Raw genomic sequence first — 23,559 nt, 5'->3', positions numbered from 1 at the left:
GTTTTATCATGTGGTTTATCTTTAAGAATGTCCCATGTGCACTTGAGAAGAATGTGAATTCTGCAGTTTTGGGGTGTAATTCTTTATAGATATCTATTAAATCCATTTAATCTAGTGCATCATTTAGAGTCTCTGTTTTCTTGTTAATTTTTTGTCTTGAGGATCTATCCGGTAATGTCAGTGGAGTGTTGAAGTCCCCTGTCATGATTGTATTGCTGTTGATTTTTCCTTTGAATTCCTCTAGAAAATGTGTAATATATTTTGGTGCTCCTATATTGGGTGCATATATGTTTATCAAGGTTATATCTTCCTGTTGGATAGATTCTTTCAATATTATGTAGTGGCCTTCATTGTCTCTAGTTATGGTCTTCATTTTGAAATCTACTTTATCAGATGTAAGTATTGCTACCCCAGCTTCTTTTTTTTTTCTTTCCATTTGCTTGGAAGATTTTTTTCCATCCCTTCACTTTCAGCCTACGTGAGTCTTTTGTTGTGAGGTGTGTCTCTTGTAAACAACATATATGAGGGTCATGCTTTCTTATCCAGTCAGCTACTCTGTCTTTTTATCAGAGGATTCAATCCATTTACATTTAAGGTGATTACTTATATGTACTTATTTATTGCCATTTTTGTTTAATGTAGTTATATCTTTCTTCCTATTTCTTCTGCTAATTACAGCAGTCTTTTTAACATTTCTTGCAGTGCTGGTTTGGTGCTAATGTATTCCCTTAGCCATTTTTTGTCTGGTAAGCTCTTTATTTGACCTTCCATTTTGAATGATAGCCTTGCTGGATAGAGTAGTTTTGGATTCAGATCCTTGTTTTTCATGATCTTGATTACTTCATGCCATTTCTTTCTGGCCTGTAGTGTTTCTGTTAAGAAGTCAGCTGATAGCCTTATGTTCCTTTGTAGGTAACCTGTTGCTTATCTCTTGCTGCCTTTAGGATTCTTTCTTTGTTTTTAATTTTTGGCATTTTAATTATTATGTGTCTTGGTGTAGGTCTGTTTGAATTCTTCTTACATGGGGCTCTCTGTGCTTCTTAAACTAGTATACCTTCTTCCTTCACCAAGTTAGGAAAGTTTTCTGTCACTATTTCTTCAAATATATTCTTTAACCCTTGCTCATTAACTTCTTCCTCTGGAAATCCTATGATGTAAATGTTGTTATGTTTTCAGTTGTTCCACAGTTCTCTTAAACAGTCTTCCTGTTTTTTAATTGTTTTTTCCTTTTGGTTTTCTGATTAGTTGATTTTTTCCTACCCTGTCTTCTAATTCACTGATCCAGTCCTCAGCTTCCTCTGCTCTGCTGGTTATTTCTTCTAATGTGCTTTTTTTATTTCTGCTATGTCATTCTTTATTTCCACTTGATTGGTTTTCAATGTTTCTATATTTTTACTCATGGGGCTGAGCTCCTTACTCATGCTGTTGAGCTTCCTCAACATCATGGCTTTGAACTTTACTTCTGATAACTTGCTTAACTGCATTTTATTTATCTCATCTTTAGTAGAGTTCTCTTGTTCTTTTATTTGGGATTTGTTTCTTTGATTCACCATTTTGGCTATCTCAGTGGGTTTTGGAGCCTACCAAATTTTCCCTGTGGGTGTCAGTGTTCTGCTGTTTGTTACTTCCTCTATTGGGTTTGGATGAGTGTGGGATGACCCACGTTAACCACTGTCAAATCTTACTTTCCTGGGTAGATTTGCAAGCCCCAGAAAGGTTCAGTTATCCTCTAGCTTTTTGCCTGGAGGCTATTAGTCTCAGTTACTTGAGGAGCCTTGAGTTGTAGCCCTCAGCTGAATAAAAAACTCCCTAGGTTTTTAGCATAAGAGGGTGTTCAGAAAGTGGGGCAGATGCTGGTTGTTAATGAGCCTCAATTTGCATTTCTCTGGCCCAGCTGGGTGAAGTTTAATTTTCAAGGGTGGGGCTGTTGCTTCTGCCCAGAGCTCCGGGAAGGGGCTCCCCAAGCAGATGGCCACCATCCTGCGTGGCCATGACTCAGCAAAAACTCTGAGCGCCCTCCAAATCGTGAGTGTTCCCACACAGTTCCAGTCCAGTACACCCTCCCTCTGCTAGAGCTCAAAGTGCGTGGCTGTAGCTAATTTGGTGCTCTGTCCTAGCCCTCTGTACTGTGGAGCCAGCTTGGGATTTTAACCCCAAGGGAGCTGTTCATAGCTAAAACAGCTGCTGTTCATGAGCTCCCAGCCACCCTCTCATGCCTCTGCAGACCTACCAGAATCAATTTAGTGTCCTTTTTACCTGTCCATGGTTATATGGTTCCTCTCCAGCTGCATTCCTGTTGCTTTTTTCCAACCATTCATTTTTATTTTAATTGTAATTCCAGTTTGGTAGTGGGAGATGGTCTGTGTAGCTTCCATGGACTCTGCCACCATTTGGGAATCTTGTTTAATTATTTTCCTGGCATTTTGTTTTTTTCTTTCATTTGGGACATGTTTCTCTCTTCCTTTTGACTGCTTCCTTGGGATTGTTTCTATGTATTAGGTAGAGTTGCTATGTCTCCTAGGTTTCATGGGATGGCCTACTGTAGTAGGTATCCTGTAGGATCCAGTGGCACAGCCTACCTGATCACCCCAGCTGGGCCCTCAAGTTGCACCCCAGTATAGACTGTACACCCTTCTGTTGTAATTGAGTCCTGATTGTTGTTGGCACATCAGTGGAAGGGATTTACTCAGGTTGATCAGCTGCAAAGGCTGGCTGTGCCCACTGACCACTGGCCTCTGACTACCTTGGAGGATCAGCTGTGTAGGGGCCCACCACACAGAGCAAGATTTACTTCAGTAGGGCTCTGGGTCCATTCATTGAATGTGTCACTTTTGGAGATGAGTGGGTGGTGGTGTATTAATGTGGTCTGAAGCTGTTCACTGGGTGTGCTGGCTCTGGGGCAAGGTCAGCACTGCCTGTGCTCTGTCTGGGGCCACCTGGCACAAGCTACAAAGTGATCTGTTGATGGCTACTTCTTGTGCTGGGCTTGGAGGTGCCCTGGAAAAGCCAAGTTGGGAACCAAGGTTGACTGCTTCTAGTGTTAGGCCTGGGCCACTTAACAAGAAGTATGGAGCTTGCTGAAACCAGATGCTACTTGTTTGAGATTTTTTAAAACTCTGAAACAGGATCCAAGACAGGCCAATCCTCTGGTAAAGCCTTTGGAAACAGCTTGGGTGGGCCCAAAAGTTGGGTAGGGCAGGGCCTCAGGGAATCACCAGGGAGGGGCAAACAGTGTGAACCAGTTTGCTGAAGTCCCAGATATGGCAGCCGTCTGCCACCCCAGAGAAGGGCTCACCAAAGGAACACCAGCCTCTACTAGCATGTCTGTCCAGGAGAAAGCCACCTTTCCAGCCCTTATCCTGAGGTGAAAAAGCTCCGTTCCTCCCTGTATGTCTCAGTTGTGGGAATTGAAGGCCAAATATCACAACCAATGGCAACCTAAACACTCACTTGTTCTTTAGGTCCTTATATCTTTCTCCATTCTTCTTTAGTGTTACTAGCCAGCCCCACTCCATTGCTAGGGTGGGACATTCTATCTAAACTCCATGCTACTTTAACATTTACTCATTCTCTTTTCACCAACCACTCTCATTCTTTACTTTGACTCCCCCAAGAATCTGCTTCCTTTCTAAGATAAACCCCCCAGCTGGCCTTGCTGGCCTCCTGTGAAATACCACTACTCTTACCATTTTTTTCCACTGACCCAGTGAGGTGGGGGCAGTGGGCCGAGCCCTGAGGGGCTCTGGCTTCTGGCACCAAGGGCTCTGCTGCACCAGCTGGGTGCCACCTGCTCTGGGGACAGTGCTAGGTGGGAGCTTGACTGGAATCATATACTTGTCAATGAATATGAAGGTGAGCTCAGGCAGTACCGAAACCTTCCATGGAGCATAAGGGCAAAAGTCCCTTGATTTTTACTCTTATTAAAAATACAGACCGTGAATGTGGGCACCATGTATAAGATCTCTCACTATAACCTTACGAGGGGCACCTGTAATCTAACTTCATGATGTGTCTAACCCCTGCAATGGAAGTTTATTTGTGCAAGCTCACAGGGACTTGATGAAATACCAAAAAAGTCATACCAGGGAAATTAGTTACTATCCTGGGTGCAGTTCTGCTGATGGCACTAAACCTCTCATCCTTCTATGGTGGTTTACTCAATCGAGACTTACTGTGGGAACAAATCCCTAGGCCCAAATATGACTGGACTATTTTTCTTCCTAGTGGGAATGATGTGTTTAGGTGCACTAAACATTTTTTTCTTGAGAAAAGGAATTGCTATTCAATGCCTAAACCCAAAAAAAATAAGGTGGCTTATGGGCAGTAGGATATATCACCCCAGCCAATACTTTAAACCATTTCTTCATCCCTAATTCAACCTCATCAAGCCCTGAGCCCTGAAGCCATCATAGGGCAAAAAGGGGAGTCAGACTTCTCATAATAGGTGTCATAGCTCAATGAACACTGTGACCTCATGGGAAGAATTAATTATAATGCCATAACAGCAAAAAACATAATCGCCGCCATGGAAAATATAGGTAGAGATACAGGTGAAAATTTCAATCTTCTTTCAAAACCCCTGACTCTCTTGCCTGCATGATAATAGATAATCACACTGCACTAAACAATTTACTGGTCAAAGAAGGAGGTCTATGTGTGATAGCAAATACATCTTGTTGCTTTCTTTTTTTATTATTATTTTTTTTGTTACAGATGTTTCTCCTTTTTTACCCCATTGACACCCTCCTCCCCATCACCCCCCCACCCCGTCCCCGGCTTTGTTGTCCATGTCCATTGGTTATGCATACATGCATATAAGTTCTGTGGTTTATCTCTTCCCACCCCCTCCAACCCCTCTTCTGAGGGATGTCAGTCTGTGCCCTACTTCCATGTTTCTGGGTCTCCCGTATTCCTCAGACTGTTATGTTCATTATATTCCGTATATAAGTGAAATCATGTGGTATTTGTCCTTCTATGTTTGGCTTATTTCACTTAGGATAATACTTTCCAGGTCCCTCCATGTCGTCTCAAAAAACAAGAGATCTTTCTTTCTTACAGCTGCATAGTACTCATCTTGTTGCTTCTATGTTAACTCAACAGGCCAAATCGAGACGAGGACACAATGAATTCACAATGAATAATGCCCAGTGGCTGAAGGAATTCAGTCAGGATGACCAAGCCCAATCTACCTGGACAAGTACAGAGGCAGCCTTGCCTAAACTAACCTGGCTACTCCCCTTCATAGGGCCCCTAGTATTAGCCTTCTTATTATTGCTTTTTGAACCCAGCCTTTTGCACCTGATTGCTATGTTTGTACAACTGCAAAATTTAGTCAACCAGAAACTGGACAATTTGTTCTAGTACAGGTTAAAGGACCCTGTTGCCCCATTCCCCAAGAAGTTATGTAACAAGTTCTTTTTAGAAGTCCATGATGACCCCTCACCTGCAGGAAGTAAACGAAGAGAAACTCCACCCCTTTTTTTCTTTTATAATCATTATAAGATAGGAATGAAAGAATTAGTAATGTTTTAAAGGTAAAAGCTTACAAAAGGTGGACACTGTGAAAAATGTGTGGCTTGCATGACATTTGCTCAGCCTTCTGTTGAGTACAGATGAGAATTATCTGGATTATCTGCAAAGCAATGGATCACCCAGCAGATGCAGGATGAGATATCAGACCAGTCCAACTGCAAAGTGGACAATGGCCCAGGCAGAGTACAAAAGCAGGAACTGGCGGAAGCTATAAGTAGAGTATATAACCTACACTCCAACTGTTATTCGAGGCTGAACCATTTTCAGCTCAGCCCGCCTGCTCCCAGGCACATGCAATAAACCCATTTTGCTCTACATTGACCTTGTGTTATGGATGTGATCTCCTGCCAGCTTAGACCTTTTAATGCCAAAATGATATATTTTTCAATATTTAAGTATAAAATCAAGACATTGTCAAGACCTAACATTTACACAATGTAGTAGCTCAATTATATCCCCGTAGAGCTTGAAGAAAAATAGTCTCCAGTCCTGATGAAAGAAAAATTTACCTGGACAGCAGGACAGGTAATAGATCAGATGATAAAAAATGTTGGAACATGTAAGAAACTATTTAGCTACCGATGTATTCATTTACCTACAATCTGAGTGTCTGTGTATCTCTGTGTCAGTCTGTTTATCTGTCTATCTCCCTATAGATCCATCCATCCACCGATTTTTCCAATTATCTATCTCCATCTGTCAATCAAGCTCTCTGGTCTCAGACTCAAATAAAATTAATTGTTCTTCTCTTAAGCTACCCAGATAGTTGTACTTTGTTGTAGCAAACTTACCAAATAAATTGATTCTCTCTCTCTCTTTCACTCTCTGTCATTCTCTTTCTCTCTCTTTCTTTTCCCCTCACTCAAAAGTATTGACTGATACACAAGCAATTTCAATAAAATAACACAAAACATATCATAAAGGTTTTGGTCCCTTCTTGCAGTGCAGAAAAAGGGTGTCCACTTTGAGGCTGCTTTTCTGGAGGGAACAGAGTAAAAACTATGAGACTGGTACAAGGCCTAATAGACATAAGGTGTGTGAGAGATTTCACATTTCTTTTAAAAGTTGTTCTATATCGTGAACCATTTTGTACATTAGTTTGGCCTAGTAAAAAATGAATACTATAAACCTAATAATTGTTATTAGTTTCCAAAGGCAGTAAGCTTCAATAAAACCTGGAGTATATTACGTGAATGAAATCAGCCAACCAGAGCAAAGCAAATACCATACAATCTCACGAATATGTAGAATGCAATGAATAAAATAAAGAGGCATGGGTACATAAAACAGACTGACAGAGGTGAAGGGGGGGAGGTTGAAGAGAAAGGATGAAAGAATGTGAATAAATTAGGCAAAGAACATATACCCATAGTCCATGGACACAGGCCTCAGTGTGGTGAAATCCAATGGAGAGGAAGGCAGGATATAGGTGAAGGGGGGTAGAGGGCTGGAAAATGGGGGGCGCCTCTAAATTGCCAAAATATATTCAAATTAATATGTGATTGTACAGTTTAGGAAAACCAAATATGAGAATTTAGACATGAGGCCTGTTCAAGGATGTGGCTCAAATCAGACCCTCAGCACCTGCTCCTTTAAGGTGTGAAGAGCTGGTCCCCTTCCTGTGTGACAAGCACCTTGTACACTCCACACACTGGTGTGAGGACACTGCCCACCACATCGTGTAGGTTAGTCTCCTGAGTTTCACTTTTTTTTTCAATTAATTTATTTATTTTTGTTACAGATATTTCTCCTCCTTTCCCCACTGATTCCCCCTCCCCAACCCACCCTGCCCTGTCCACAACTTTGTTGTCCATGTCCATTTGTCATGCATACATGCATATAAGTTCTGTGGTTTATCTCTTCCCCCACCCCCTCTTCTGGGAATTGTCAGTCTGTACCCCACTTCCCCGTCTCTGGGATTACCCCATCCCTCCGACTATTATGTTCATTATATTCCACAAATAAGTGAGATCATATGATACTTATCTTTCTCTGTTTGTCTTCTTTAGCTTAGGATGATATTTTCCAGGTCACTCCATGCTGTCTCAAAAGATAAGAGAACTTCCTTTCTTACAGCTGTATAGTACTCCATTGTGTATATGTACCACAGCTTTTTTATCCATTCGTCTACTGATAGACATTTGGCTGTTTCCAGATCTTAGCTATTGTAAATAGTGCTGTTATAAACATGGGGGTACATATATTCTTTCTGATTGGTGTTTCAGGCTTCTTAGGGTATATTCCTAGAAACGGGAACTCTGGGTCAAATGGCAGTTCAATTTTTAATTTATTGAGGTAACACCATAGTGTTTTTCATAGTGGCTGCACCAGTCTGCATTTCCACCAGCATTGTACTAACGTCCCGTTTTCTCCACAACCTCGCCAACACTTATTGTTTGATGATTTGTGGATGGCGGCCATTCTGACAGGTGTGAGGTGATACTTCATTGTTGTTTTAATTTGCATCTCTCTGATGATTAGAGATATTGAGCATTTCTTCATATATCTCTTAGCCATTTGTATGTGCTGTTTGGAGAGGTGTCTATTTAGTTCCTCTGCCCATTTTTTAATTGGGTTCTTTGTCTTCCTTTTGTGGAGTTGTATGAGCACTCTCTATATATTGGAAATTAACCCCTTATCTGATATATTGTTGGCAATTATGCTCTTCCATACAGTGCGTTGCCTTTCAGTTTTTATGATTGTATCTTTGGCTCTGCAGAAGCTTTTGCGTTTGATGTAGTCCCATGTGTTCATTTTCTCCTTTGTTTGTGATGCCTTAGGTGATGTATCAGTGAAATTCTGCTGCGTATGATGTCTGAGATTTTGTTGCCTACATTTTCTTCTAGGATTTTTATAAATTCCTGAGTCACATTTAAGTCTTTTATCCATTTTGAGTTTATTCTTCTGTAGGGTGTAAGTTGATAGTCTAGTTTCATTTTATTGCATGTAGCTATCCAATTTTCCCAACACCATTTATTAAAGAGGCTGTCCTTACTCCACTGTATGCTCTTGCCACCTTTGTCAAATAATAATTAAGCATATTGCCTTGGGTCCATTTCTGGGTTCTCTGTTCTGTTCCACTGGTTTATATGCCTGTTCTTGTGCCAGTACCAGGCTATTTTGATTACAGTGGCTTTGTAGTATAACCTGAAATCTGGTAATGTGATCCCTCCTACTTTGTTCTTCTTTGTCAAGATTGCTGTAGATATTCAAGGGTTTTTTTGGTTCCATATGAACTTTTGAAGTATTTGTTCTAATTTTGTGAAGTATGTCGTTGGTATTTTGATGGGGATTGCATTGAATCTATAGATTGCTTTGGGTAATATGGACATTTTAATGATGTTAATTCTTCAAATCTTGAACAAGGTATGTGCTTCCACTTTTTTATATCTTCCTCTATTTTTTTCAATGTCCTGTAGTTTTCTGCGAATAGGTCCTTTATTTCTTTGGTTAAGTTTTTTCTTAGGTATCTTAATTTTGTTGCCGCAATGGTAAATGGGATTTTTTTTTAGTTTCTCTTTCTGTGAGTTCATCATTGGTGTAAAAGAATTCCATCAATTTCTGGATGTTAATTTTGTATCCTGCTACTTTGCCAAATTCATTTATTAAGTCTAATAGATTTTTGATGCAGTCTTTGGGGTTTTCTATGTATAGTATCATGTCAACTGCAAATAATGACAGTTTCACTTCCTCCTTTCCAATTTAGATCCCTTTTATTTTTTCTTCCTGTCTGATTGCTGTGGCTAAGACTTCCAGTACTATGTTCAATAAGAGTGGCAAAAGTGGAGGAGGAAAAATGGCGGTGGAGTGAATGGAAGCTACAGAGACCATCTCCCAGGACCAAACTGGAATTACAATAAAAATAAAGACAAATTGTCAGGAAGGGGCAACCGAAAGGCAGCTTGGAGGACCACATAAGCAGGGACACTGACTCAATCCTGGTAGGCTTGTGAAGACGCAAGAGAGGTCCAGGAGCCCATGGTCCGCAGCGGCCTGGGCTGGGACCAGGGGACTCGGCTGGAAACTGCGCCCTCTGCTGGAGCCTGTGACCTTGGCTGGAAGCTGCTGCCGCCTTGGCTGCATCCGGCTACCGCGGCTGGGTCCTGTGGCCTCGGCTGGGTGCTACGCCCTTGGCTGAGTCCTGCGAACTCATCTGGGTGCTATGCCCTCAGCTGGTGCCACAGCCTCAGCTGCTTTTGGCTGAGAGCAGCGCCCTTGGGTTAAAAGTCCCAGGCGGCTCCACGACGCAGAGTCCAGACAGAGGCTAAATTGGCAGCAGCCACTCACCTTGGGCTCCGGCAGAGGGAGGGCAGACTGCACTGGAACTGTGTGGGGACACTCGGGATTTGGAGGGTGCTTAGAGCTTTTGCTGAGTGCAGCCACACAGGACTGTGGTCATCTTACTCCTTCCCAGGCCCTGGGGAGAGGCGGCGGACCCTCCCTCAGATATTCAACCACACCTGGTGGCCATTTAAATGCTAATTGAGGCCCATTAACAACCAGCATCTGTCCCACCCTTGGGAAATCCTCTTACACTGAGCACCTGAGGGAGTTCTTCAGGCAACTCAAAAACAGAAGTTCTTCAGGTAACCTCTACTAATAGCCTCCAGGCAAAAAAAAAAAAAAAGCTAGAGGATAACTGCCATTCCCTGGGCTAGCAACTCTAACCAGGAAAGTTAAGACTTGACAGTGGTGTTTAAAGTGGGTACTCCCTGCCTCATCCAAACCCAGGAGAGGGAGCCACAAACAGCAGAACACCAACACCCACAGGGAAAATTTGGCAGACTCCAAAGCCTACTGTGATAGCCAAAATGGTGAAAAACTGAAACAAAAGCCAAATGAAAGAGCAAGAGACCTCTACCAAAGATAAGATAAATGAGGTGCAGTTAAACAAGTTAACAGAACTAGAATTCAGAACCATGATCTTGAGGAAGCTCAACAGCATGTGTAAAAACATACAGATGCTGGAAAATAAGCCAATTGAAACTTAAAAACCACCAAGAAGAGATAAAAAATGACATATCAGAAATAAAAAATACATTGGAAGGTCTAAAAAGCAGAGTAGAGGACCAGATCAGTGAATTAGAAGATAGGGTAGAAAAAAATCAACCAATCAGAAAACCAAAAGGAAAAAAACGATTAAAAAACAAGAAGACAGCTTAAGAAAACTGTGGGACAACTGGAAATGTAATAATATTCGCATCATAGGAGTCCCCGAAGAAGAAGAAAATGAGCAAGGGTTAGAGAATATATTCAAAAAAATAGTGACTGAAAACTTCCCTAATTTGATGAAGGAAGAAGGCATTCAAGTTCAAGAAGCACAGAGAACCCCAAGTAAGAAGGACCCAAACAGTCCCACACCAAGACACATAGTAATCAAACTGCCAAAAATTAAAGACAAAGATAGAATCCTAAAAGCAGCAAGACATAAGTAACAGGTTACCTACAAAGAAACCCCCATAAGGCTCTCAGCTGACTTCTCACAAGAAACAATACAGGCCAGAAGGGAGTGACATGAAGTAATCAAGGTCATGAAAAACAAGGATCTGAATCCAAGACTACTCTACCCAGCAAGGCTATCATTCAAAATACAAGGTCAAATAAAGAGCTTCCAAAACAAAAACAAAAAAAAAGCTAAGGGAATACATTAGCACCAGACCAGCACTGCAAGAAATGTTAAAAAGACTGCTGTAATTAGCAGGAGAAATGGAAAGAAAAATAGAACCACACTAAACAAAAATGGGAATAAATAAGTACATATCGATAATCACCTTAAATGTAAATGGATTGAATGCGCCCATAAAAAGACACAGAGTAGCTGATTGAATAAGAAAGCATGACTCATCTATATGTTGTTTACAAGAGACCCACCTCACAATGAAAGACTCACATAGGTTGAAAGTGAAGGGATGGAAAAAAATCTTCCAAGCAAATGGAAAGGAAAAAAAAGCTGGGGTAGCAATACTCATATCTGACAAAATAGATTTCAAAATGAAGGCCATAACTAGAGACAAAGAAGGCCACTACATAATACTGAAAGAATCTATCCAACAGGAAGATATAACCTTGATAAACATATATGCACCCAATATAGGAGCACCAAAATATATTTAAAATCTCCTGGAGGACTTCAAAGGAGAAATCAATAGCAATACAATCATAGGCGGGGACTTCAACACCCCACTGACATCACTGGATAGATCCTCTAGACAAAAAATTAGCAAGGAAACAGAGACTCTAAATGAAGCACTAGACCAAATGGATTTAATAGATATCTACAGAGAATTACACCCCAAAACTACAGAATTCACATTCTTCTCAAGTGCACATGGGACATTCTCAAAGATAAACCACATGTTAGGGCACAAACTAAGTCTCTACAAGTTCAAGAAGACTGAAATCATATCAAGCATCTTCTCAGATCACAATGGCATCAAACTAGAAATCAATGGCAAGAAGAACATACAAAGACATTTGAACACATGGAAGCTAAATAACATGTTATTAAACAATGAATGGGTCACTGAGGAGATCAAGGAAGAAATCAAAAACTTCCTGGAAACCGATGAAAATGAAGACACAACAACACAAAATCTATGGGATGCAGAGAAAGCAGTTCTGAGAGGGAAGTTCATAGCACTACAGGCCTACCTCAACAAACAAGAAAAATCTCTAATAGACTATCTAACCTCACAACTTAAAAAACTAGAGAGCAAACAGAAAGAAAACCCCAGAGCGAGTGGAAGGAAGGAAATAGTAAAGATCAGACCAGAAATAAATGACATACAGACCAAAAAAAAAAAAAAAAACAATTCAAAGGATCAATGAAATAAAGAGCTGGTTTTTTTGAAAAGATATACAAGATTGATGGACCCTTAGCTAGACTCACCAAGAAACAAAGAGAGAGAATCCAAATACACAAAATCAGAAATGAAAGAGGAGAAGTCACAACTGACACCACAGAAATATAAAAGATTGTTAACAACTACCATGAACAATTATATGGCAACAAGTTCGACAATCTAAGTGAAATGGACAAATTTCTAGAAACACGAAGTCTCCCAAAACTGGACCAGGAAGAGATAGAAAACTTGAACAGACCAATAACAACAGAAGAAATTGAAGATGTAATCAAGACTCTCCCAGCAAACAAAAGCCCAGGCCCGGATGGCTTCACGGGGGAGTTTTACCGAACATTCAAAGAAGAACTAATACCCATTCTCCTCAAACTATTTCAAAAAATTCAAGAAGAAGGAAGAATTCCAAACTCGTTTTATGAAGCCAGCATAATTCCAATTACAAAACTAAAAAAAGACACTACAAAGAAAGAAAACTACAGGCCAATATCCCTGATGAACATAGATGCCAAAATCCTGAACAAAATACTAGCAAATCCAGATCCAGCAATACACAAAAAAAATTATCCACCAAGTGAAATTCATCCCAGGGATGCCAGGCTGGTACAATATTCGCAAATCAATAAACGTGATACACCACATAAATAAAATGAAGAATAAAAACCACATGATCATATCAATAGATGCCGAAAAAGCCTTTGACAAAATCCAGCATCCATTTCTCATAAAAACGCGCAGCAATGTGGGAATAGAGGGATCATATCTCGACATAATAAAGGCCATATATGAAAGACCTACAGCCAACATCATACTCAATGGGCAAAAACTAAAAGCATTTCCCTTAAGAACAGGAACAAGGCAAGGATGCCCACTTCCGCCACTCTTATTTAACATAGTACTGGAAGTCTTAGCCACAGCAATCAGACAGGAAGAAAAAATAAAAGGGATCTAAATAAAGGAGGAAGTGAAACTGTCATTATTTGCAGATGACATGATACTATACGTAGAAAACCCCAAAGACTACATCAAGAATTTACTTGACTTAATCAATGAATTTGGCAAAGTAGCAGGATACAAAATTAACATCCAGAAATCGATGGCATTCTTATACACCAATGATGAACTCACAGAAAGAGAAATTAGGAAAACAATTCCATTTACCATTGTGGCAACAAAATTAAGATACCTAAGAATAAACTTAACCAAAGAAATAAAGGACCTATTCGCAGAAAACTACAGGTCACTGAAAAAAGAAATAGAGGAAGATATGAAAAAGTGGAAGCACATACCCTGTTCATGGATTGGAAGAATTAACATCATTAAAATGTCCATACTACCCAAAGCAATCTATAGATTCAATGCAATCCCCATCAAAAGACCAATGACATACTTCACAGAATTAGAACAAGTACTTCAAAAGTTCATATGGAACCAAAAAAGGCCTCGAATAACCACAGCAATCTTGACAAAAAAGAACAAAGTTGGAGGGATCACATTACCAGATTTCAGGTTATACTACAAAGTCACTGTAATAAAAACAGCCAGGTACTGGCACAAGAACAGGCATATAAACCAGTGGAACAGAACAGAGAACCCAGAAATGTACCCAAGGCAATATGCTCAATTAATATTTGACACAGGTGGCAAGAGCATACAGTGAAGTCAAGACAGCCTCTTTAATAAACGGTGTTGGGAAAATTGGACAGCTACATGCAAACAAATGAAACTAGACCATCAACTTACACCCTACACAAGAATAAACTCAAAATGGATAAAAGATTTAAGTGTGACTCATGAATCCATAAAATCCTAGAAAAAACTGTAGGCAACAAAATTTCACACATCATACGTAGCAAAATTTTCACTGATACATCACCTAAGGCAATAGAAACAAAGGAGAAAATGAACACATGGGACTACATCAAACTCAAAAGCTTCTGCACAGCCAAAGATACAATCATCAAAACTGAAAGGCTACCCACTCTATGGGAGAGCATAATTGCCAATGATATATCAGATAAGGGGTTAATTTCCAATATATAGAGAGTGCTCATACAACTCCACAAAAGGAAGACAAAGAACCCAATTAAAAAATGGGCATAGGAACTAAATAAACATCTCTCTAAACAGGACATACAAATGGCTATGAGACATATGAAGAAATGCTCATCATCACTAATCATCAGAAAGATGCAAATTAAAACAACAATGAGGTATCACTTCACATCTGTCAGAATGGCCGCCATCCACAAATCATCAAACAAGTGCTGGCAAGGGTGTGGAGAAAAGGGGACTCTAGCACACTGCTGGTGGGAATGCAGACTTGTGCAGCCACTATGGAAAACACTATGGTGTTACCTCAAAAAATTAAAAATTGAACTGCCATTGGACCCAGTGATCCCGTTTCTAGGAATATACCCTAAGAAGCCTGAAACACCAATCAGAAAGAATATATGTACCCCCATGTTTGTAGCAGCACTATTTACAATAGCTAAGTTCTGGAAACAGCCCAAATGTCCATCAGTAGACGAATGGATAAAAAAGCTGTGGTACATATACACAATGGAGTACTATGCAGCTATAAGAAAGAAAGATCTCTTATCTTATGAGACTACATGGAGGGACCTGGAAAGTATCATCCTAAGTGAAACAAGCCAAACAGAGAAAGACAAGTATCATATGATCTCACTTATTTGTGGAATATAATGAACATAACAGTCTGATGAATGGGGTAGTCCCAGAGACGTGGAAGTGGGGTACAGACTGACAATCCCCAAAAGAGGGGGTGGGGGGAGAGATAAACCACAGAACTTATATCCATGTATGCATGAACAGTATACATGGACAATAAACTGGGGACAGGACAGGGGAGGAGGGGGAGGAGGAATCAGTGGGCGCAAAAAAAGAAACATCTGTAACAAAAATTAATTAATTTAAAAAAAAGTGACGAAAGTGGTCATCCTTGTCTTGTTCCTGTTCTTAAGGGAAATGATTTTAGTTATTGCCCATTGAGTATGATGTTGGCTGTAGGTCTTTCATATATGGCCTTTATGATGTTAAGATATGATCCCTCTATTCCCACATTGCTGAGCGTTTTTATCAGAAATGGATGCTGGATTTTGTCGAAGGCTTTTTGGCATCTATTGATATGATCATGTGGTTTTTATTATTCATTTTGTTTATGTGGTGTATCACGTTTATTGATTTGTGAATATTGTACCAGTCTTGCATCCCTGGGATGAATCCCACTTGGTCATGGTGAATAATTTTTTTGATGTGTTTTATTTTTATATATTGTCTTTCTCTAGTTCATCTGATCTTCCGAACTCAGTCTGGCCATCACAGTCCATTCCTATGTATTCCTTTGCCTTATACACACAATCCCACCTCCTTCCATGGGGGGAGCACACCCATGATCAACCGCCTTCTCACCCTCTCTTACTGTTGTTCAGTTTCTGTGTCTCTAGGTTTCTCTAGAATGTTCTCTCCTTGAAGAACATTCTCACTCCCACCGCTAACGATTCCACGTCTTAAACCAGCCATTACTTCAGCTTCAGTCCAGTCATAGACCCAGTTGTTCTCATCGTTTCTCTTATTTCTCCTTCCTATGAAATGCAATGGCAGCATCAGCCTTAGCATGCCCACTGTCCTAAGAGGAGTTCTCAAGATGCAGCAAAGGAGTCTCCTGGTTCACAGATACAGTTCTGGATCTGGCCAAAGTATTCAGGAGGTACTAAGTGTCCAGTAAATACTATTTATGGACATGTCAAAGACCAGAAGTAGATTGCAAATGAGAGAGGATGTGAAAATAAATACTAACTTTCATTTGGTGGTTCAACTCAGGACAATAACCATGGTCCTCTTGTGTCTGAGCAGGAGTACTGACCAGGCAGAGTCCTGGGAGTCAGAAGAGACCCCATATTTGTGGTGAATGTCTCCAGAGGTCCTAGAGTCCTCCTGTGCACTCAACATAAAAATCCCTGAGACAGGGCCAGGGCGGGGCCGTCCCCCTGCTGTGGGTTCACAGCTGAGGAAACCCGGAAGGGAGGCGCAAGCTCCTGACTTGCCACATCCTGTGCATCTCCGTCCTCAGCCCCAGGGTCCCGTCCATATGCAGAGCACTCAGAGCAGGTGCCATGACGTCCCTCCTCCCTGCTCTTCTCTGCCTCGGTCAGTTGTGGATTTGGGGAGGGGGCAGAAGGAGGAGGTGGGAGGCCATGCCCCTCTTCATGGGAATTCCAGAGCTCAGATGCCCCAACTGGACTAGGCCCTGAGGGAAGGGAATCAGCTCAACGTCTGGCAGCAAATCTCTGACTGGGTCTCTCTTTCAGGGCTGAGTCTGGACCAGAGGATCCACACGCAGGCAGGTGAGTCCTCATCTGGCTCCATGTCCACCTCTTACTTTAACCCTGGGGTCAGGACAGAGCACAGAGGTTCTGGGATGAAGTGATAATATGTGAGGGGCTTTGGCTGAGCTGAGGGAAGGGGGTGGGAAGGTATTTCTAATTCAGCTTCTGGTTTTCTTCCAGGAACCCACCCCAAACCCACCATCTGGGCAGAGCCAAGCTCTAGGATCCCTCTTGACAGCTCCGTGACCCTCTGGTGTCGGGGAACCATGAAAGCAAAGGAGTACTGTCTGTATACAGATGACATGCCTATGTGCTTGGACAGACAGAAACCGGCAGAGCCTGGGGACAGGGCCAAGTTCTTCATAGATGTAAATTATGCAGAAATATATTCCTGCACCTACCTCAGCCCCACTGGCTGGTCAGAGCACAGTGACCCCCTGGAGCTGGTGCTGACAGGTGAGGGGACACTCAGGGGTTCCAGCCTCAGGCTCTGCCCTCAGGAGGGGTCTGCTTTCAGGATGTCTTCCTCTCAAGCCCAGCCCTGGGGGACACAAGTGAGGTAAGAGCCCCATTTAAGAAACTCCCTTCATCTCTCCTAGGAATCTACAACAAACCCAGCCTCTCAGCCCTGCCCAGCCCTGTCGTGACCTCAGGAGGGAACGTGACCCTCCAGTGTGGCTCAGGGGAAAGATTTGACAGGTTCATTCTGACTAAGGAAGGAGAACGCAGGCTCTCCTGGACCCTGGACTCACATCCAGATCCCAGTGGGCTGTCCCAAGTCCTGTTTCCTGTGGGCCCCGTGACCCCCAGCCACAGGTGGACATTCAGATGCTATGGCTTATTTAAGAAAAGCCCCCAGCAGTGGTCTGACCCAAGTGACCCCCTGGATCTACAGTTCTCAGGTGAGGAGCCCCTGAACACTTACTATCTGAGAACAGTCAGCTCAGGGTCCTGTCCCCAGGAGACATGTGAAGTTGGATGAGAGTGAGGGGCTCTGAGGATGGTCACCCAGCAGAGATCTGCCCCTCAGAGATGCTCTCACATCTGCCCACTTCTCCCTGATGCCTGAATTCGGAAGGTGGTGTGTGGCCAGGGGCTGTCTCATGGGGAGACACAGAGCACATGTAGAAGAGATGGAGAATTTGGGAACTTCGGGGTTAGCCCCAGCCTCTCACTCTCTTGTATTTTCATTTCCAGGACCCCCTGTGGGCACCAGCCCCCCACCCACAGAAGCCATCTCCACAGCTGGTAAGTCACTGGGACTCTGCTCAGAGGGAGCACAGAGCACCCAGGAAGTCCTGAGAGGCTATCAGGGGATCTAACGTCAATCAGATACTCAAGGGTGGGCTTGTGTCCCAGGGGGCTGGGAGTCCCTGGGCTCTGAGGCTGGCAGGTAGCTGGTGGGGTGGTCACGGCAGAGGGAGATGCTGGGGCCCACGCTGGGGGAAGAGAAGCAGAGCTTAAATGGGGAGAAAGCAGCCCTACTCCACAGTGCCCATCCTGATCCCCAGGAGGCTCTGAGGCTTGGTCGTCCCCCCACACATACACACACACTGAGTCAGGCCTGCAGAAGGGTAAGGGGTCTCTGTGGAAGGTGGTGGGTGTGTCCATGGGGGACAGGAGCTGAGTTACGTGGGGGTTCAAGACCCTCTGGAGACACAAACTAGGACACTTCCCCTGTCTGGGCCTCAGGGTCCCCAAGTGTAAAAGAGAGATTGGTGGCCATGAGCTTAGATTTCCTTTCAGTTTTGGCTCTGACCTCCCAGGAGAGAGGGGCTCACAGGGACACCCAGGACGTGGTGTGGGGACTGTCCGCTCTGCAGCAGTGATGGTGACATGCACAGGGAGGGGCAGGCAGGACAAGGGTCTGGGGCATCCAGGTCCTTTCCCTCAGCCCAGGCTCAGCTCAGAGGAGAGAGGGCTGGAGTCAGACCTGGTTCAGTTCCCAGATCTGCTCCTGTGGGGGGTCAGGTGGTCCCTTCTCTTCCCTGAGTGTTGGGTCATGTCTGTCCATCCCTGGTCCCCTCCTGCTCACAGGCTGCTGTCAGATCAGGTGACATAAGGGGCCCCACAGAGCTCAGGAAGGCAGAGCCCCAGCCCAGCCCCACCTTCTCTCTAGGGTGGCTCCTGAGACTCCCTGCCTATCTGTACAGCTGGGGACTCATTATCTCAGGAGAGAACGTGGCCCTGCTGTGTCAGTCACAGAGGCTGAGGGACACATTCCCTCAGTCCAACGAGGGGGCTGCCGATCTGCCCACCCCTGCATCTTAGATCAAAGTAGTGAGCTCTGCAGTTCCAAGCAGAGTTCTCCCTGAGCCCTGCCACCACTTTCATGGGTCACCCACAGGTGCTACATTTCTCTCAGCACCTCCCACCACCTGCTGTCTCACCTGACTGAGCCTCTGGACCTGCTGGTGTCGGGTGAGGGGCCCCTGACCCTGTTCCTCTAGGATCAGTCAGCCCATGGTCTTGTCTCTTCAGAGTCTAAGATGATAACAAATGAGAGGGTCCAGGGGGCCTCCACACATGGGGACATTTAGGAGCCCCTGACTGCAACCCCTTCTGCATGAACCCTGGGTCCTTAGCTGTTCAGTAAGTGGGATCTTCCAGCTGTGGGGGAATACGCTTATGCCTCATGCAGAACACAGAACACACAGCAGTCATTAGTTCTGTATTGAGACCATTCCTCCCCACTCCTGAACTCTTGGGTACAGTTCACCTCAATCAAAGTGACTCAGAGCTGGTCTGGACTCAGAGATCACAGGAAGTTGAGATCAGCCACTGAGGAGACCAAAGGACGTGATAGAAAAGAGACAGGGCTCATTAGGGGACTGTGGAAATGTTGTGATCTGAGAATTGGGGCCTCTGGGAGCACAGGTCCCAGGAGGAAGGCTCATGGCTCCCCAAGTCTTTACTCCCACCCTCATTCACAATCCTAAGGAGCAACTGGCACCACCCAGCTCATCACAGAACACGTCAGACCCCAAGATTGCTGAGTGGGAGAAATCTGAGTGATGGGGCTGAGCTCAGAGGGTCAAGTCTTGTCAAAAATACACAAGTTTCCACTCCCAAGAGCAGTGCACCAGAGTCCCCTTTTCTCCACATCATCACCAGCACCTGTTTGAAGATTTGTTGATGGTAGCCATTCTGGCAGGTGTGAGGTGATACCTCATATTCCTTTTAATTTGCATCTCTCTCATGATTAGTGACATTGAACATTTTTTTGTATGTCTCTTGGACGTTTGTATGTCCTCTTCAGAGAATTGTCTGTTAGATCCTCTGCAGACTTTTAATGGATTGTTTGTCTTCTCTTTGTCGTGTTTTATGAGTACTTGTTATATGTTGAAAATTAAACCCTCATCCAATGTATCATTGGCAAATACCTTCTCCTGTACAGTGTGTTACCTTTTCATTTATTTTATTAATAAATTTATTTTTGTTGCAGATGTTTCTCCTTTTTCCCTCCTCCCTCTACAACTGCCCCCACACAAAATTGTTGTCTATGTCCATTGGTTACACATACATGCATATATGTTCTCTGATTCATCTCTTCCCTTCCCCTGCCCACTCTTCTGGAGTTTCTCAGTCTGTTCCCTACTTTTATGTCTCTGGGTCTATTTTGTTCATCAGCTTATTTTGTTCATTATATTCCACAAATAAATGAGAGCGTGTGATATTTGTCTTTCTCTGATTGGCTTGTTTCGCTTAGGATAATACTCTCCAGATTCCTCCATGTCGTGTCAAAAAATACAAGACACTTCTTTCTTACAGCTGCATAGTGTTCCATTGTGCATATGTACCATTGCTTTTTATCGACTCATCTACTGATGGACACTTGGTCTTTTTCCAGATCTTAGCTATTGTAAATAGTGCTGCTATTAACATAAGGGTACATATGTTCTTTCTCATTGGTGTTTCAGGCTTCTTAGAGCATATCTCTAGAAGTGGGATCAGAGGGTCAAATGCATATCAATCCTTAATTTCTTGAGGAAACACCAAGTTGTTTTCAACTGTGGCTGAACCAACCTGCATTCCCACCAGCAGTGTACTAGAGTCTCCTTTTCTCCACACCCTCGCCAACACTTGTTGTTTGATGATTTGTTGATGGAGGCCAATCTTACAGGTGTGAGGTGATACCTTATAGTCATTTTAATTTAAATCTCTCTGATGATTACTGAGCATTTTTTATATGACTCTTAGCCATTTGCATGTTCTGTTTGGAGAGGTGTCTATTTAGGTCTTCAGCCCATTTTTTAATTGTGTTCTTTGTTCAGTGGTATGAGTACTCTACGTATTTTGGAAATCAACCCATTCTTTGATGTATCATTGGCAAATATGTTCTCCCATACAGTGGGTTTTCTTCTCATTTTGATGCTGGTTTCGTTTGCTGTCAAGAAGGTTTTGTTTGAAATATATGCATAACCAATGGATACAGGTATAAGTGAGTTGAAGGCAGGGCTGTGGGTGGGCATGGGGGGGCTAGGATGTCAAAGAAGGAGAAAAAGGAGGGACATCTGTAGTACTTTCAACAATAAAGATAAAAAGAAATAAGGAAACCAAAGACAGAGAGAGACAGAAAGAGACAGAGGGAAAGAGAGGTCCCCTGCGCTGTAATTCAGAATCCTGGGGTAATTTGGGTCTGCCCTGACCTCTGTGACCTTTTTACCCACAATTCTTACTTTCCCATCCCCAAGACTGCACAGTGGAGAATCTCATCCGGATATGTGTGGCTGGATTGGTCCTGGTGGTGCTTGGGGTGCTGCTATTTCAGGCTCAAACCAACCAGCAAAGGACCCATGATGCAGCCAGGACTTAAACACAGCAGGAACAATGCACCATTCACAGAGGGGGAGCCTTGGAGCACCTGTGATGATCCAGGAGGCAGTAAAAGGAAGCATGGACCGTGAAGAATTGGGAACATTGTACCCTGAGGGTGTCTGGGGCAGTGAACACCGTTTGGGTGCAGAAAATGTCTGAGTGCTCCCAGGACAGGACTCTTTCTCCATTAAATGTGTGTTTTCTCTCCTTATTGTGGTGAACTTTCTGGGAGGACATGACTTTTTCTCTACACTTTGACTTGATGGTCCATCCCACATGGTTGGTGAGTGTCCACACCTGTCAAATCTCATGCTCTCCTAAACCGTTCTTTGATGCAATTTTAAAATTTATATTCACCACATCACCAGAGAGACATTACTGAGTTTTCGTCTGCCCTGTCACAGGACGTTATTTGGATGCAATTACTGAGTAAAAGGGTAAAATGAGAAACAAGCCTGGAATGATGAACCCAATGTAATGCCTACCACCAACCGCAGGCCCTGCGTTCCATCATCTCTAGCCCAGCGCCACCAATCTCATTTTCCAGAAATGTTGTCCCTGAGAATCAACACATGTATGCTTTAAGGGACAGTCTGCGGAGTGCTGCCCCTGATAAAACATTTCTAGATAACTTATTGGTGGCATTTGAATATATATATATATATAAATTGAAATACTATTTAGCCATAAGAGAGAAAGAAATCCTACCATTTGCGATAACACTGATGGACATTTAGAGCTCTATGCTATGTGAGATAAGTCAGACAGATGAAGACAAATACTTAATAACCCCTCATAGATGTGACATCTAAGAAAGCCAAACCCAACTCATGGAATCACACAGTGGAAAGGTGGTTACCACAGGCAGGATGGGGAAATGAAGAGACGTTGGCCAGGAAGTATGAACTTCCAGGTATATGTTCAACAAGTTCTGGAGGGTCTCATGTGCAGCATGGTAATTACAATGAAAAACCATGTATTCTATACCTGAAAGTTGCTAAAAGAGTGACCTTTAAATGTTCCGACCACAATTAGGACTTGTTAGCTAAAGCCTGAGAGGCTTAGTCATGCTTTAAAGGGTAAAGGCAAAAGCTTGCAAAAGGTGAAAACTGTGAAAAAAAATGTGTTGCTTGCATGACCTTTGCTCAGCCTTCTGCAGAGTACAAGTAAGAATTATCTGGATTATCCACAAGACAATGGATCACCCAGCAGATGCAGGACGAGACACCAGACCAGTCCAACTGCAAAGTGGACAATGGGCCAGGCAGAGCACGTCAGCAGAAGCTGCTGGAAGCTAGAAGTAGAGTATAGAACCTACACTCCAACTGTTATTCGTTGCTGAACTCTTTTCGGAACAGCCTGCCTGCACCCAGGCACAGGCAATAAAGTCATTTTGTTCTACGTTGATCTTGTGTTGTGGATGTGATCTCCCACCAGCTCGGACCTTTCCATGCCAAGGTGGTATCTTTTTCAATATTTAACTATAAAAGCCACACATTGTCCCCTAACACTTACACAATGTAGTAGCTCAATTATATTCCCGTAAAGCTGACAAAAATAGTTTCCAGTCCTAATGTAAAAAAAAATAATAATAATAACCTGGAGAGTAGAACAGGCAATAGACCTGATGATAAGATTCAATATGTTTTGAATTGTTAATTTAATAGTTAATGTAACATTAGAGCAGCTATTTGCAAGATCCCAGTCCCTGACTTGAAGTAAAACAAATTTCACTTTGCCACACACACAAAAAAAGAAATGTGGGAAAGTTTACAAAACAATCTAGCTACCAATGTGTTCATTTAACCAATATCTGAGTGTCTGTGCATCTGGGGGTCAGTCAGTCCGTATCCATCCATCCATCCACCTATTTTTCCAACTATCTATCTCCATCAGTCAATCAAGCTCTCTGGTCTCAGATGCTAATAAAATTAATTGCTCTTCTCTTAAGCTACCCAGATAGTTGTACTTTGTTGTGGCAAAGTTACCAAGTAAATTTTCTC

At 42.8% G+C, this 23,559-nt stretch overlaps 1 protein-coding gene across 1 annotated transcript; it reads left to right on the top strand.

Annotated features, from left to right (window-relative positions):
- The first annotated feature begins 16,499 nt into the window (after window positions 1-16,499).
- On the top strand, window positions 16,500-21,554 carry LOC118638813 (leukocyte immunoglobulin-like receptor subfamily A member 5). The gene is made up of 6 exons (XM_036274935.1): window positions 16,500-16,559; window positions 16,721-16,756; window positions 16,919-17,194; window positions 17,338-17,640; window positions 17,936-17,986; window positions 21,418-21,554. The coding sequence occupies exons 1-6, from the start codon at window positions 16,526-16,528 to the stop codon at window positions 21,552-21,554; spliced, it is 837 nt and encodes a 278-aa protein (XP_036130828.1). The 5' UTR covers window positions 16,500-16,525.
- Window positions 21,555-23,559: the final 2,005 nt, after the last annotated feature.

This window comes from Molossus molossus, unplaced genomic scaffold, assembly GCF_014108415.1.
Source record: "Molossus molossus isolate mMolMol1 unplaced genomic scaffold, mMolMol1.p scaffold_m16_p_21, whole genome shotgun sequence".
Classification (NCBI taxonomy): Eukaryota; Metazoa; Chordata; class Mammalia; order Chiroptera; family Molossidae; genus Molossus; species Molossus molossus.
Note: the sequence above shows the minus strand (reverse complement) of the source record. Positions and strands in the feature narration are given on the sequence as shown.

What these genes read in the sequence shown, in the direction of transcription:
- LOC118638813 (XM_036274935.1), top strand. Translation starts at nt 16,526, where the DNA reads ATGACGTCCCTCCTCCCTGCTCTTCTCTGCCTCG. An exon ending in CCTGGAGCTGGTGCTGACAG is followed by an intron (nt 17,195 to 17,337) that starts GTGAGGGGACAC and finishes CATCTCTCCTAG; the next exon opens with GAATCTACAACAAACCCAGC. An exon ending in AGAAGCCATCTCCACAGCTG is followed by an intron (nt 17,987 to 21,417) that starts GTAAGTCACTGG and finishes CACAATTCTTAC; the next exon opens with TTTCCCATCCCCAAGACTGC.